Consider the following 15,496-nt stretch of genomic DNA (forward strand, 5'->3'; position numbering starts at 1 on the left):
CAGTTTTAACTCCTCTTGGGATCTCTGAAAACAGGGATTGTGATTCCAGAAAGCAGAGATGCAGATTGCTTGCGAATTCAGTTTGCCAAATAAACAGGCCTCCTTGTTTGGAGGGGCTGGCTGCGTTTACTATCAGTGAGAGGTAGAGGCCTGAGGACTTAAAAGTCCACATACAACACTTAAAAATGATAAAAATGGTCACTTTTATGTGATGTATACATTACCAGAGGTTTTTTTTTTTTTTTTTAATCCATATAATAATACATTACAGGGCCCAGGATCTGCCAGATCAAACTCACCTTATCTTCTCTCCTTAAAATATTGTCCTGCTTTTTAAAAAAAATAATAAAATAAAAATGCACATCTATGTCATGTATTAAAAATATGGTTCTAGTTTCTGAATCAGGACTGTTTCTTGAGATCTCACAAAGTTAGCTATTTTGCGCATTAGGGATTGACACAAGCTTGATTTGAAGTGAGAAATCCTAAATAGGGTACATGATTAGTTTGTAAGGCAGGCCGGTTGGATTTTATGTGAGTCAGCAAGATCGGTTCGGTGTAAGAGATGTGTAGCAAGTTTCAAGTCCTGTTGCCTTCCTGTTTTTCCTTGCCAAACCTCAGAAAATGGCCAGGCTCCCATATTCCCACATTTTCTCAATAGGGCCCAGCCTCCTATTGAGCCAGCAGGTCAGATGGGTGCCCTGCGGGGGTGTGTGTGTGCATGCACTTTGCAGCATGCCTGTGTGCTTCCTCTTGCATGGGTCTGGTGTATTTTGGGGGGTGAGGGGAGTCAGGGGAGCTTATTCACTTAGGAGGACTTGAATTCTGCTCATTTCATGCTGATCCTTCCTGAGTGTGGGCCATCGCCGGAGGCCTAAATTTCTGGTCTTGACCAAAATCCAAGCCTGATGTCGGCACCTCAACAAGAGGCCTCTTCTGTGCCCTGAGTGGGTGTGTAAGAGGAATTCTTTACACCCCTGTGTGTGTGGTAAAACAATCCCAGAATTATTCTTCTCGGCCCAGAACAGGGGAGGCTGCCGAACAGTTTCCATCTACCGGAATATATTTTTATTTGCACTCGCCACACGTGTTAAGGGAGACTTGGCCCTGGAAGCTCCTTGGGTGGGAGTGAAGGTTAAGACTGCTAAGGAGGGGCTCCCGGGAAGCCAGCACTGCAGCCGGGAGCTCTGAAGGGGAGTAAGCACATCTATCCAACCTTGAGCGCAGGCCGGCCTCCCTTCTAGCAACACTGTTTCTCAGCCTCCACTGGGACACTGGCAGCCGCGAGGGCCTCTGCCCAACACAGTCTGTTGGACAGCTCCCATTTTTAATTTTTAATTTTTAATTTTTATTTATTTATTTAAAGATTTTATTTATTTGACAGAGAGAGACAACAGCGAGAGAGGGAACACAAGCAGGGGGAGTGGGAGAGGGAGAAGCAGGCTTCCCGCTGAGCAGGGAGCCCGATGTGGGACTCGATCCCAGGACCCTGGGATCATGACCTGAGCCGAAGGCAGACGCTTAACGACTGAGCCACCCAGGCGCCCCATGGACAGCTCCCATTTTTTAGAGTGTTGTCAGTATGGAGCACAATCTGCATTTTTGATGTGTTCCATCAGCTAGTCCCAGCTATTATGATCTCTGTCCCATCCCCACGTGGGACATGCCATGTGTTGTGTAAAATTGTACCCCACACGTGCACTCCCCTCTCCACATTCAGAGAATTGTGACTGTAGCCAACGCTGCTGGGGGATATTTGACCAAGAATCTGTATTTTCTTCGTCTTCACTTACCAAATTATCAAATGAAGGAATATTAATTGCAGTGAGTGCATCCAATGTGCCAGGCACCACACATAGGGCTTTATATATGTGTTATCTCATCTAAACTTCCAACACCCAGGGGCACCTGGGTGGCTCGGCTGGTTACGCACCCAACTCTTTTTTTTTTTTTAAGATTTTACTTATTCATTTGAGAGACAGAGATACACAGAGAGAGAGAGAGAGCATGAGCAGGGAGAGAGGCAGAGGGAGAGGGAGAAGCAGGCTCCCCGCTGAGCCAGGAGCCCGATATGGGACTCAATCCCAGGACCCTGGGATCATGACCTGAGCCAAAGGCAAACGCTTAACCCATCTGAGCCACCCAGGCACCCAACGCACCCAACGCTTGAGCTCTGCTCAGGTCTTGATCTCAGGGTCCTGAATTCAGGCCCCACATTGTACACCATGCTGGACATGGAGCCTACGTAAAAGGTAATAATAAATAAAAATAAATAAACTTCCAACAACCCCATTGGAGTTCAAATTATTATCTTTACTTAGGGAAAACCACGGCTTAGAGAGTTTAAGTGATTTGCTCAGAATCATCTAGCTAGTAAATTTGTGGACCTAAGATTCAAACTCAGATACACCCACCCCAGAGTCTACCCTCTAGAATCAGACAAAGCAAGACAAAAAAGTCAGAGAATCAGACAGAAAAAAAAAAAAAGTAGTTGATTGCTTTTGTGCCCTTCAGGGATACCCATTTGAAAGTGCCCTGCTGCTCAGAAATTCCTTTCATAAGATATTTGAGAAGGGGTGAAGGAGAAATGCTCAGAGCTTTACTGGGTTCTGAGAAGAGGTCTAGAGTGCCTGGTGTGGGTGGGGGGATGATAAGGTGGTTCTAGAAGTCAGTAAGCTCTGTCACATGCCCCTAGCACAGCCAGGTCGTCATTCCCTTGTTCCTGTGCAGGCTTGAGCGGCAGCCCTTTTCAGGAGAAAATTCAAATCATGGTTTTGTTTTTTAATCTTTGAAAACAAATGTTGGGAAGTAAATTGGCCATGGTATGGCCCAGTGGGTTTTTTAAATTTACTTCTATATTGAGTTATAATCTTATACAGGAAGTTGCACAGTCTTAATCAGTTCAGGCTGCTGTAACAAGAATATCATAGACTGGGTAGCTCAAACAACATTTATTTATTGCCTAGAGGCTGGGAAGTCTGAAACCATGGTGTTAGCAGATCAGGTGTCTGGCCCAGACCCACCTGATGGTCTGCAGATAGCCTTCTCCTCACTGTATCCCACATGATGGAGAGCAGAAAGAGAGAGAACAAGCCCTTGTTTGTCTTCTTACGAGGGCACTAATCCCATTCACAAGGACTCCACCCTCATGACTTTAATAACCTCCCAAAGGTCCCACTCTTAATCCCATCACAGCAGGGGTTAGGATTTCAACATATGAATTTTGAGGGGAGACAACCATTCAGTCCATAACATACACAGATCATAAGTGTACATATAGTTTCATGAGTTTTGACAAAGGTATACATCTATCTGTGTAGTCAACAACCCAAGCAGCAGGTGGGACATTTCCATAACCTAGACAATTCTCTCCTGCCCCTTTCTCATCAGTCTCCTTCTCCAACCAGAAGTCAGCCATGGTGTTTGCTATATACTCCTCATCCCTAATGCTGGAAACAGGAGAATACTAGAGTAGGGCTTTGATTATAGGGCCAGAGTTAAGATGCACTCACTTAGGAGAAAGAGCATCTCACCTCACCCTGTCCCAGCCCTGTTCGATAGGTGGCCCACTACAGAGACACTGAAATGGTTTACTTTCATACACAGAAGGTGCCCAGCCTGGTTCCGTGATTGGCTGAATCAAACTCAACGACTCATTCATGTACTTCCAGGGTTTGTCGAACATTGACTTCAGTGAACATCATATGTTTCAATCAGTTACATTTCCCTCCCTACATGAGCCTTCCCTGCCTCATAACATTTAGAAATCTCTAGTAACTACGTAGAAGATATCCCTCCCCCAGGTTCCAGTAGAATTTACTGTGACGGCACATCAGCGTTGAGTGCAGAGTGCTGCTCCTTCTCACGTTCCAAGCCTCGCCCTATGTAGGCATTACCTTACCAAACAAGATATTATTCAGCCTGCTGGATGCAGGGGTGTTCTGATTCCTCACGAGTTCTTATTATTAGTGGGTACTCTAATTGTATTCTTCATGTATCCTTGTTATTAGAGAGTACTATGAATGTGATACTTGAGTTACAAAGTTTAGAATTCATATATAGTAGAACGTACTTACTGCAAAGCCTAGACCGAACATAATTAAATCTTCCTTCAGTAGCTCCAAAGGGAGTTGAGAATCTTACGTCCCCCAAAAGGATCATTACAGTTCCTATTTAATTTATGTCGAATTTCTAATTAGCCAACTAATAGAAAATTTCCCGCTAATAAGGTATCAGATGTGGTTTTTATATATTTGCATGCTCCATGTAGAAGATTTTTACAATTCCAGGTAGGAGACTACACTCAGAACTAAGCTTCGAAGTGACGCCTTATCTAAAAAACAAGGTATGTTTTCCAGTAGAATTCAGCCTCCAAAGCCCACCATTATATATTGAGGTGAAGAATGTGGGCTTTGGAATCAGACCTCTCTGGATTCAGGTCGGGGCTCAATTATCTAAGGACTGTGTGACCTTGAGCAAGCTCCTTACCACCTTGAACCTCAGTCCCCTCATCTGTGAAATGGGGCTAAGAATTGTCTGTATGCATGTGTGTGTTGTGAAGATTGAATAAGAACACACATGGAGGTCTTCACAAAGCCTGCCATGAGGTGTTCTGTAAGTAGCAGCATTTCAAAAATAAAGTCAACTGAAACTCACCCACCAAGTGAGACCAACTTGGGGCCCTATATTTTAGTCACATATTCCCAGACAGAAAGATCTTAAATTCCATGAATTCAGTGAAGGTGTGTCATGGAGTCTAGAGGACAATGGAGGTGACCGGTCAGTGGCCAGGGCCCTGGGCTCCCAACCAGTAGCCAAACAGAGCAACTCTGCTTTTGTCTCTTTCCCACACCAGCTTCCACAGCACCTTTCATTTGGACTGCTCTTTGAAAAGTTATGAAACCCCTGATTTAATCCAACACCTTCATTTCATGGGGGATGAAGAAACTGAGGCTCAAAAGAGCTTTGGTGATTTGCAGACACTCAGCACAGGTCTCCTGAGTCCCACCCGTTATAAATGGAGACAAGGAAAAGTAGAAGGAGACAATGTTGAGTCAGCTACTGAGTTTTCACACGGTTCTTCCAGCCAGTTTCTAGTACCAAAGATGTCTCTAGAAAAACAAAATCATCTGTTTTACCACCACCCCATGCCTCAATTTGTCCGAGTCCTAGCTCGTCAGTGGCAGGAGTGCCTGTAAAAAAGATACTTGCCTGGAAGCCTGTCCTCCTCTTCTGCCGGGGACCACTATTCATGGAGTGTCCTTTGCGCCACCCTGCGGTCACTGACCACACCTCTCTCCATGACCATCTTGCAGACATATTCGTAGGGGTCCCCAGTGAGAGATCGCGGAGGATGTCAGGTTCTCGTCCCTTTTAGCAAAAAATCTTCCCCCGGGACTCCTGCCGGCATTCATTTACTTCCCAGCCTCTTACTTTGCCACAACCTCTGTCTTCCAGCCTCTCAACATTGCCTATAGCCACATCTACAGCTCCTACAGGAACTTCGTGGGGCCCCCCCACTTCAAGACCATCTGCAGACTCCTGGGTTACCAGGGCATCGCGGTGGTGATGGAGGAACTGCTGAAGATCGTCAAGAGCTTGGTAAGGAAGGACCTTCTCAATAAGGCCTGGGGCATGCCTTCAGCTCTGTCCATAGGAATCACCCCAGGAGTCCTGTGCCCTTATCCCTGGGTTACTCTTACTTAGTGCTCTGTGACATTTCTGTGTACCTTCTGACCTTGTGGCTTTGCCTCTCATTTTCTGACACAGAGCTCACTCATTGTACTTGATAACTGAACTCAGCAATCCTGATTTGGACCTTTAGGGCCTACTGATTACTGCTCATCCTCTCCTCCCATGCAGTGTTTTTTAATTTGAGCATGACAAATCCATGACATGCATGTCGCCATTCCCACGCACCCCCCCCCCCCCCCCGCCCATGCTCACGGCAGACATCTCTAATCAATCACCATGCCTCTTTCCCTTGGGATTTCTTGCTAAACACTTGCAATACTGCGCTGGCCTCAAGAGAATTCTATATCCGCCCCAAGTATGACCATCAGAACCTTTAGTTAGTTCCCCATAACACTGCTGAAGCAAAGCTGAAACATTTAAACAAGATTTTCCTGAAATTTGGAGATGACAAAAGAGAAGTAAATGAAGTGGTGAAGAACCATGTCAGAAGTAGGAAACAGCATTCACCTGCTAACTCCAGTCCTCTGGTAATAGCCGTGTAGAGCCATGAGTTGTTAGAGACTGTGAAGCTAAATCCAGAGTTAAACAGAAAAATATAATGGATTAAAGGTGTCTGCCTTGGTCAGACCTATGGATTTTCTGTGTTTAAATTAGCTAATGTGCCTCATTCTCCACAGCTCTCTGGCCCGTGATATTTTAGCTCTTAGTCTGGATCCTCTGTAAGTGTCTCAACCCCAGGAAAGACCCCGTGCCTAGAAATTGCCCTCCTGGAAGTCTGTATGCCTAGGGGACTGAGACAGCTCTCTTTTCTGTCTCATGAAGGCCCATTTTTCTGTATAAAGGAGAATGGGGCTGTGTCCCACCTTTCGGCGGGAACCTCCTCCCCCCCTCCCAAGGAGCCGTGCCTCCTGTCTTAGGCAGCTCAGGCTGCTATAACAGAACACCACGGACTACATGTCTTCAACAGCAAATGTTGATTTTTCCCAGTGCTGGAGGCTGGCCGTCCAAGATCAAGGTACCAGCATGGGGGGGTGGGTTCTAGTGAGGACCCTCCTCTGACTGTACAGATGCCTGCCTTCTCACTGTGTCCTCACCTCTCTCTTGTCTCTTCTTACAGGGGCACGAATCCCATCATGAGGTTCCACTCTCGGGACTTAATTACCTCCCGAAGGCCCCGTCTCCACACACCGCCACATTGGGGGATGGGGTTTCAATATATGAGTTTGGGGGGACACAAATATCCCGTCCATAGCACTTGCCCACAGGCCGCAGCAGAACCCCGTATACCCCAGTAGCCCAGCGTTCAGTCCAGAGATGCACATCTACAGCAGCGGTGATTATTCACACATGTTGCCCTCTTTTGTCAGCTCCAAGGAACCATTCTCCAGTACGTGAAAACACTGATCGAGGTGATGCCCAAGATATGCCGCTTGCCCCGGCACGAGTATGGCTCCCCAGGTGGGTGATGGGGCTCCCAGGGCAGAGGGCAGTGATAGGAAAATGATGCAGGCCCATCCCACGGTGGGAGGGGCCTTGGCCATGTCCTGGGAATGTTCCATTCTCTAACACGCCGACAAGCTGGCCCAGCACTGGGTTTGCGTCCTGCCTCCACCACTAGCTAGATAGCCTTGACCCTTTTTTTTTTTTTTTTTTTTTTTAACAAGACATGCAGTTACCAGTTTATTGACCCTCAGTTTCAGGTTCATCCTTTGGTACCTAGCCAGCCACAGTATGTTGGGCTCTTTAAGCATTTGTCCTTTACAGTAAGTTGGGTTTTTTTTAGCCCTTTTTTTTTTTAATTTTTTTATTCTTATGTTAATCCCCATACATTACATCATTAGTTTTAGATGAAGTGTTCCATGATTCATTGTTTGTGCATAACACCCAGGGCTCCATGCAGAATGTGCCCTCCTCAATACCCACCACCAGGCCAACCCATCCTCCCACCCCCCTCCCCTCTAGAACCCCGTTTGTTTTTCAGAGTCCACCGTCTCTCATGGTTCGTCTACCCCTCCGATTTCCCCCCCTTCATTCTTCCCCTCCTGCTACCTTCTTTTTTTTTTTCTTAACATATATTGCATTATTTGTTTCAGAGGTACAGATCTGAGATTCAACAGTCTTGCACAATTAACAGCGCTTACCAGAGCACATACCCTCCCCAGTGTCTATCACCCAGTCACCCCCTCCCTCCCACTCCCCACCACTCCAGCAACCCTCAGTTTGTTTCCTGCGATTAAGAATTCCTCATATCATGGGCGCCTGGGTGGCTCAGTTGGTTAAGCGACTGCCTTTGGCTCAGGTCATGGTCCCGGGGTCCTGGGATTGAGTCCCGCATCGGGCTCCCTGCTCTGCGGGGAGGCTGCTTCTCCCTCTCCCACTCCCCCTGCTTGTGTTCCCTCTCTCGCTGTGTCTCTCTCTGTCAAATAAATAAATAAAATCTTAAAAAAAAAAAAAAAAAAGAATTCCTCATATCAGTGAGGTGCCTTGACCCATTTCTAATCCCTCCGGGCAATAGTACCATCTTCCCCGGTGAAGGTAAAGGATGCGTGCTGGACCTGCCTCACAGGACTGCAGGGGGGCTAGAGAGGACAGCAGGTGTGGGAGCATTTCACAGTCTGCTTGTTAAGGTCTTTCCTAATTCAGCACCTCTAGGATCCCTGCCTCCATTTGCCCACTGGTGGGAGGCAGGTTTTGCAGGTGATGGTACAGGTGACATTTCCAAGGTGAGTCAGGAAACGGGAGTTTTTGTCACTCTGCCTCAGGGCAGAGGAATCACTCTTTCTTTCCCTAAGAATGAATGGCACAGGGACTGAATGGGGAAAGATGGAGGCTGTGAGTTTGGCGCCGGGTGTTTTTTTCTAAAAACCAAGCTGTCAGGTGCTGAGTGGGTGTGATTCAGAAGAGAAAAGGGCTTGTACTCGAAAGCTCTGGTTTTCAATCCCAGCTGCCCCACTTACTAGCTGTGTGACTCTGGGCATGCCACCTACCCTCTCTGAGCCTCATCTGAAAATAAGAGTAAAAGTACCCAGTTCATGGTATTCTTATGAGTATTAAATGAATGGTTGTAGAAAAGTGCTTAGCACAATACCTAACATTTATAAATAAATGTTAATTCCTCCATCATCAGGATCATTATCAGTTTGTGGAGGGGCTGGGAGAGATCCAGGGATGCTGTATTTGTGTGTGTTTGTTTTGCCCCCCAAAAGATTTGAGCCAGCCTCCTGAGCTTTCTTTAGTACTGAGCCCTGAAAGAAATCTCACCCTTGGCCCAGATATAGAGAGACATGGGTTTGGCTTTTTGCTCTCCCACTCAGGTCTGGGACTGCTGGTCAGCTGAGCAGGGTCAGTTTCCCGCTAACCGTCCGCCTTCATCCCCCAGGGATCCTGGAGTTCTTCCACCACCAGCTGAAGGACATTATCGAGTACGCAGAGCTCAAGACAGACGTGTTCCAGAGCCTGAGGGAGGTGGGCAATGCCATCCTCTTCTGCCTGCTCATAGAGCAAGCTCTGGTGAGTCCTGAGCCCAAAGGCACTGGGGACCCTGACCGCAGCCAGATACTTGAGGCCCCGCTACCGCGCCCTGCCCGGGAAGCCCTGCGGCATCGACTCGCGCTCTTCCCGTGCACACGCCTTATATCTCCGTTCTGCCTTCACACAGCTCCAACCGTTTGAACCCTGGGAGAAAGGCAGACACAGGCGTTACAGACCTGGGTTCCTTCCCAGGCCCACCTTCACCACCTGCAGGATCTTGGCCACCCATCCAGGCTTAGCTTTCCATCCACTCGTGAAATAATAACTGCTTGGCTGCTGCAGGCCAGACGCTGCCTTGGGGGATGTGGCGGTGGCCAGTCCCTGCCCCCTGTCCTGGACAGTAGCAGGGAGACTTACACTGAACAAGTGTTTATGCAGAAATGCCGTGTTTACATCCCAGCAAGTGCTAGGAGGGAGGAGTGCAGGGTTTCGTGGGAACATAAGATAGAACCTAGTGTAGTCCTCGGGGAGAGGGAGGACTTCCCTGAGGAGGTGACCGGAAGAATGACCATGAATTGGCCTGGTGAAGAACCAGGGACGAGGGTCTATGCTGAGGGAAGAGCATGGAGCGCTCTCTGAATTTGTTGTGATGGGAGGCGGCCATTCTCACCCAGGATAGTTTAGAGGCGGAAAGGAGAGAAAGCGTACAAAGTGCATACAGTAAGAACTAAATAACTGGTCATAGTTAGCATGCCGTGCCGAGGCTCCCACCTCCCAGGCCCACACAGACCCAGCGCACCCTTCACCACCTGACCGCTCATCTGTCCCCACCAGCCCTCATGGCTTCAGCAGAGGCTGCCTCCTTCTCATTCTCCCCAGTGCTCTGCGCTGCCTGCTCCTCTCCTCGTGTGGGATCCACAGCCCCCAAGCCGTGGGGGAACTGGTGCAGTGGCGCGTTGGAAGGAAAGGGAGAGGCATAATCCTCAGGAGGCAGCGGGAGGATCATTCAGCAAAAGGGGACTGAGAGCCTGCACTGCTAGGTTGTGGGTGAATGGCCTCGGGTGAGGGAGACAAATTACTATGGTTCTTGCTCCAGAGAGGGGCATGATCGGAGAAGTGAACAACCAAAGACTGGGAATGCAGAGGGTGGTACGTGCTGTAAAGGAATGGAAAGGAAAACAGGATAGAGAGTGATGGGCGTTGGGAGGGACAAGCTGCTTTTGCAGATGGTGGAGCTTGATGTCTTTACCAAAGAGAAAGAACCCTGGAATGAGCTGGAGTGGAGAGGCAAAGGAGACAAGATAGGAGCTGAGAGAGGCAGGTAGCCGCGGGCCTGGGCAGGAAGCCATTGGAGATTCCTGAGGTGGAGAGTGAGGGGGTCAGGTTTACGATGGTGAAAGGCCCTTTCAGGCTTGGGAGAAGCACCGAGAGGAAGCAGCTGCCCGGGCCAGGGATCATCCTGGAGAGGGGAGGGAAGGAAGGGACTAGGGAGGAGACAGAACACGGGTAGAGCAAGAGGAGAAGTAAGCTCAGAATAAGAATCGGGAGATTCCTTTTTTTTTTTTTTTTTTAGTTTTTTATTTTTTTTTTTAAAAAAGAGAGACACAGGGGGAGGGGGAACAAAGGGGGGGGGGGGGGGGAGGGAGAAGAAGGCTTCCCGCAGAGCAGGGAGCCCAATGCGGGGCTTGATCCCAGGACCCTGGGATCATGACCTGAGCCGAAGGCAGACGCTTAACAACTGAGCCACCCAGGTGCCCCCCCCCGTTTTTTTTTTTTTATTATGTTATGTTAGTCAGCATACAATACATCATTAGTTTTTGAGAACCGGGAGATTCCTGCTTCTCATTGTTCTCATCGTCCATGTGAGTGAGCCGGTTGAATGGGGTCCCCACCTCTACAAGGGACATGTCCCATCTGCCCTCTCAGACCCTTCCCCGCAGAAAGGCTCGGAAACACAGAGGGTTTTGCTCCCCCTCCATAAGGAGTAATTGCCTCTCTGTTCCCCTTTAAATAGACTCTTGAGACAGCTAAGTGTTCCTCTTTATGGTAACAGGTTTTGAACACGGTTCAGTGGCCGGGTTGCCATGGCAACTTAGCCTTCAGAAGTCACAGGGATAAGATGAGTAGGAAAAACTGCTCTGTTCAAGGCTTCAGGAAGATGGGGAGAGGCTCCAGGGGCACCGGGAGGAGCGGAGGTGGGGGAGGGCCGGCCCTGGAAACCCAGTGCCTACGTGTCTCCTCTTAGCACCTTCTTTCATGAGGAGCTGGGACCCGGGAGCACCAATTAAGCTTCCCCTGTACAAACTCCAAGAAGGAGACTATTTATTGATGGGGATACAAGGAGAGGAAAAATTTTTTCTCCGGCATCCCTGCCGGGGTGGTCGCTTGCATATATCACTGAAGCCAAGAGGATCCTCAGGATAAAAGACCTTCAGAGCTGAGGGAGGCCTCAACAGTCTGGGTTCCCACCCCATCCATTCATATGTGAGGCAGTGGGAACCGGAGAGGGGAGCACTTTCCTGAGGTCCCAGGCCCATCAGCAGCAGAGGTGGAAGAAGGAAAGCTTAGGTTTGTTTCCAGGACTGATTCCAGGCCTGGCGGAGGCCAACATAGCAAGGGTTAGGGCTCCCCGGAGCTGTGCGCTGTGCTTTCTACTTGACAGCTGGGGGAATCCACAAACCAAGACAGTGCTTTCTGAGACGAGAATGAGGCATGACATATCAGCTGTTCTAATTAGAGAGGGGTACTAATAGCACAAAAAGAAAGGGAGGGCCCTTAATGACCATCCGCAGAGGAAAGGCTATTTAGACCGTAGGACATCTATTCTTCTGGAGGACTCGGAAGCAGTTAAAAAGAATAAGGTGCTCAAGTAGCCTTGTATATACCTACATAGAAAATGTTGAAAGACATAGTACTCAGTGAAAATAAAAACGGACCGCAGGACAAGACACACATTATGATGCCATACCTATAAAATAAACAAAAAATAAAACCCACAGAATAACCCTGTATTGAAAACAAAAATCTAGGGGAAAAACGGTATACCAGATAGTTCAGTCTTTTTCTCCAGGTATCAGGGAGGAAACTAGGATTAAGGGTCAACTTTAATTTTATCTGGAATGTCTAATATTTTGCAAGGGAAGTATTTTCATGTATTATTATTGAACTAAAAATTAACTCAAAAAATAGAAGTAATACATAATATAGATTACTAATAACAGAAGAACTAGAAAATACTGAAAAGTACAAATTAAGAAGTTTTTTGCCCGCTCATCTCATGTTGTCTTTTTCTAATAGATTTGCAGAGTTTCTGATTGTGGGTTCCATATTGAAATTTTTGCTGCAAATACCTTCTCTCATTCTGTGGCTTGCCTTTTTGTTTTTAACTGACATTATTAATGTATCATTAATTTGTAGGTAGGCAGAATATAAATTGAAAAGATTGATTACTTGTACAATGGTGTAATTTTTCTCTTTGAGTTTGGTGCTTGTGAATATTTCTCAGAATTCAGGGTGTAGTATTAGCATAGAAACCTCTCTAGCTGTGAATCTGGTTGTTTGCTTGGTATTTTTAATTAAGGTCTAACATACATAGAGTCGTATATGGAATATGCAGTATTCTCACTGCGTAGACCAATGGAATCATCCATGTTACTGTGGGTGGGCGTTTGGGTTGTTTATGGAGTGAAGAGTGATGCTATTAGGAATGAAGATGCTGTGAATGTTCTTGTACATTTCTTTTGGTGGATCTATGCTCTCATTTTTATTAGGTAAATTTACCGTGTGGTAGGATGGCTAGGTCAGTGTGTGGATACACACTGCCAAACAGTTTTATAAAGTGGTTGTGCCAATGTCTTTACTCATTCAGCGATGTAGAACAGTTTTCATTTCTTCACATCCTCATGAACACCGGCTTTGTCTCTCTTTTCTGTCATTATCATTCTGTTGCTTGTGTCATACCTCATCACAGCTTTGTTTTCCCTGACGACCATGGATGCTGGGCCCCTTTGCTTAGAGCACTACCATTGGGACAGCCTCTTTTGTGAAAGGCTGTTCAATACTTTTGCCAGTTTTTAAATCAAAGTCATCTTTTCCTTACTGATTTGTACGGATTATTGATAGATTGTGGATACATGATTGTAAATATATTTCTGTGGCATGTCTTGATAAACAGAAGTTCTTAAGACTTGGTATATTTATCATTTTTCCCCCATGTGGTTGGTGCTTTTGTGACTTGTTTAAAAAATTCTTTCCTACTCTAAAGTCATGAAGATGAGTTATCTTCTAAGAGTTTGAGAGTTTAGCCTTTTGAGGCTTAACAGACCTTTAAGTCTGTTATTCACTTGGAATTGATTTGTGTGCTTCATGGGAGGTAGAAATCCATTTTCCTCTCTTCCCTGGTTGTCCCAGCACCAGCGATTGAATAGACCTTCTTCCCTCCGCAGTGATAGAGCCCATGTGCATCATTGGTCAAGGGTGCATGCAAAGGGTCTAGCCGAGGTAGCCTCTTAAATATTTGTTGAGTCTAGCCTGAGATGAATCAGCATTTGTTAGGTATTTATTTATAAGTCCTGTTATGGTTTCAAAGGAAATTCAGTTATTAACAACTAGTATTTCCTCTAGTATCTCCTACCCTGAGAAATCATAAGATGGTCATCAGGGAAATATTGCATAGTCGCCGAGTTTGGGCTCCAATTTTGTGTGGTTTTTGAGCCCTCAGCCCATTGTTCATTGCGCGGACACACACCAGAAGAGGGCCCTGGTTGTTCACGTGAGCGGGGGAGGGCCCAGTCCCTGGGAGGAAGACAGCCTGTCTCAGGCCTGTCTGCCTTTGATGGCAGGACCTTCCGTCCAGGACTTAAGAGTGTTCCCTGCCTTGGGCCCTGTTGTTTGTTTCTTCTCTCCTCCTGATAGTTGAGTGGGCCACAGTCAGAATCTGCGTAGTCATGAGCGCATTGCTCCCCTTACAGGACACCAGGAGAGTCTGGGCCCAAACTCACAGAAATGAACACCACTGAGGGCAGGTCTCACAACCTCGGCACCGCTGACAGCTTGGGGCCAGATTAACCCTTTGTTGTAAGGGCCTGTCCTGTGCATCGTAGGATGTTGAGCAGCATCTCTGGGCTCTACCCTCTCTCAAGATGCTAGTAGCAGCCTCCCCTGTTGTGACAGGCAAAAAAAAAAAAAAAAAAAGGCTCCAGTTACTGCCTATTATTCCTTTAGAGGACAAAACCTCCCCCTGTTGAGAACCACTGATCTAGTGCAGTCCCACATTTTGCAGATAGGAAGCCGAGGCCCCAAGAGGGAGATGACTTTCCCAGGGTTACAGCTAGTGCGGGCCTTGGGGCAAGAAGCGAAGATCTTAGCGCACTCAGAGACAGAGGGCTGATTGGCGGAGCCTTGCAGATTGCGTGGATGGTTTGGGTTTGGGTTTGGGTTCCAGCTCCACATCTGACCCCTCTCTGTCCTGCTTCCACTTTATAGTCTTTTTTCTTTAATTTTGTTTTTCTTAGTGTATAACTGAAATGAAGCATGGCTAGAAAACCCAGAGAAGCAGAAAAAAGAAAAGAAAAACCACATTGACACACTAAGCCACTGTGTTCAACATTCCGAAGGGTATCCTTGCAGATGCTTTTATGTTGCAGCATATTAATATTGATTTTTTCTTACTTTTTTTTACTTTGTTTAGTTATGAGAGTAACGTTCACTGAGCTGGGAAGAGTGGTTACCTGTATGAGGTGTGATGGGAGCAGGAGATAAGGGTCTCCCACTGTTTCCTTTACACTCTGAATTTAGTGCAATAGACATTTTTGCTTTCTTTTCCCTTAAGAGGAGGTACTCACACATTTAACAAATGTCCACAACCCTGATGCGCGGGAAGTAGAACAGCAAAAGCCCACCCTTCACTGTCCATCTCAGACCTTCGCTCCATATTGCCCCCTGTTCTTGATCCAGGGTTATTTTTCCCATCGTCCTGACAAAAGACCCCTCCAGCCACTCAGGAGGCACATTCTGTCCCTCCATCCAGGCACCACTAAGCAGCGCCCCTCGGCACTTCTGCAAGCAGCGCATCCTCAGCCCGGACTCAGAGCCGGTGGCGTTCTAGATTGGAAACGAGGGGGCGCCTGGTGGCTGTTGTTGGGCGTCTGCCTTCAGCTCGGGTCATGATCCCGGGGTCCTGGGATCGAGCCCCGCATCAGGCTCCCTGCTCAGCGGGAAGCCTGCTTCTCCCTCTCCCACGCCCCCTGCTTGTGTTCCCTCTCTCGCTGTGTCTCTCTCTGTCAACTAAATTAAAAAAAAAAAAAAAAAAAACTTAAAAAAAAAGAAAATG

The 15,496-nt window shown here is 47.3% G+C and overlaps 1 protein-coding gene across 5 annotated transcripts in view; it reads left to right on the plus strand.

Moving 5' to 3' along the window:
* The window catches only part of CYFIP2 (cytoplasmic FMR1 interacting protein 2), a 129,413-nt gene that overhangs the window by 82,778 nt on the left and 31,139 nt on the right, over nucleotides 1–15,496 (plus strand). For all 5 annotated transcript variants that reach the window (XM_035013178.1, XM_035013169.1, XM_035013162.1 and 2 more), the window contains 3 exons: nucleotides 5,458–5,601; nucleotides 7,062–7,152; nucleotides 9,074–9,204. In XM_035013178.1, coding sequence (XP_034869069.1) covers nucleotides 5,458–5,601; nucleotides 7,062–7,152; nucleotides 9,074–9,204 — 366 coding nt within the window. The remainder of the gene's footprint in view (nucleotides 1–5,457; nucleotides 5,602–7,061; nucleotides 7,153–9,073; nucleotides 9,205–15,496) is intronic.

This window comes from Mirounga leonina, unplaced genomic scaffold, assembly GCF_011800145.1.
Source record: "Mirounga leonina isolate KUSES-001 unplaced genomic scaffold, KU_Mleo_1.0 Mir_104, whole genome shotgun sequence".
In the NCBI taxonomy this organism is placed as follows: Eukaryota; Metazoa; Chordata; class Mammalia; order Carnivora; family Phocidae; genus Mirounga; species Mirounga leonina.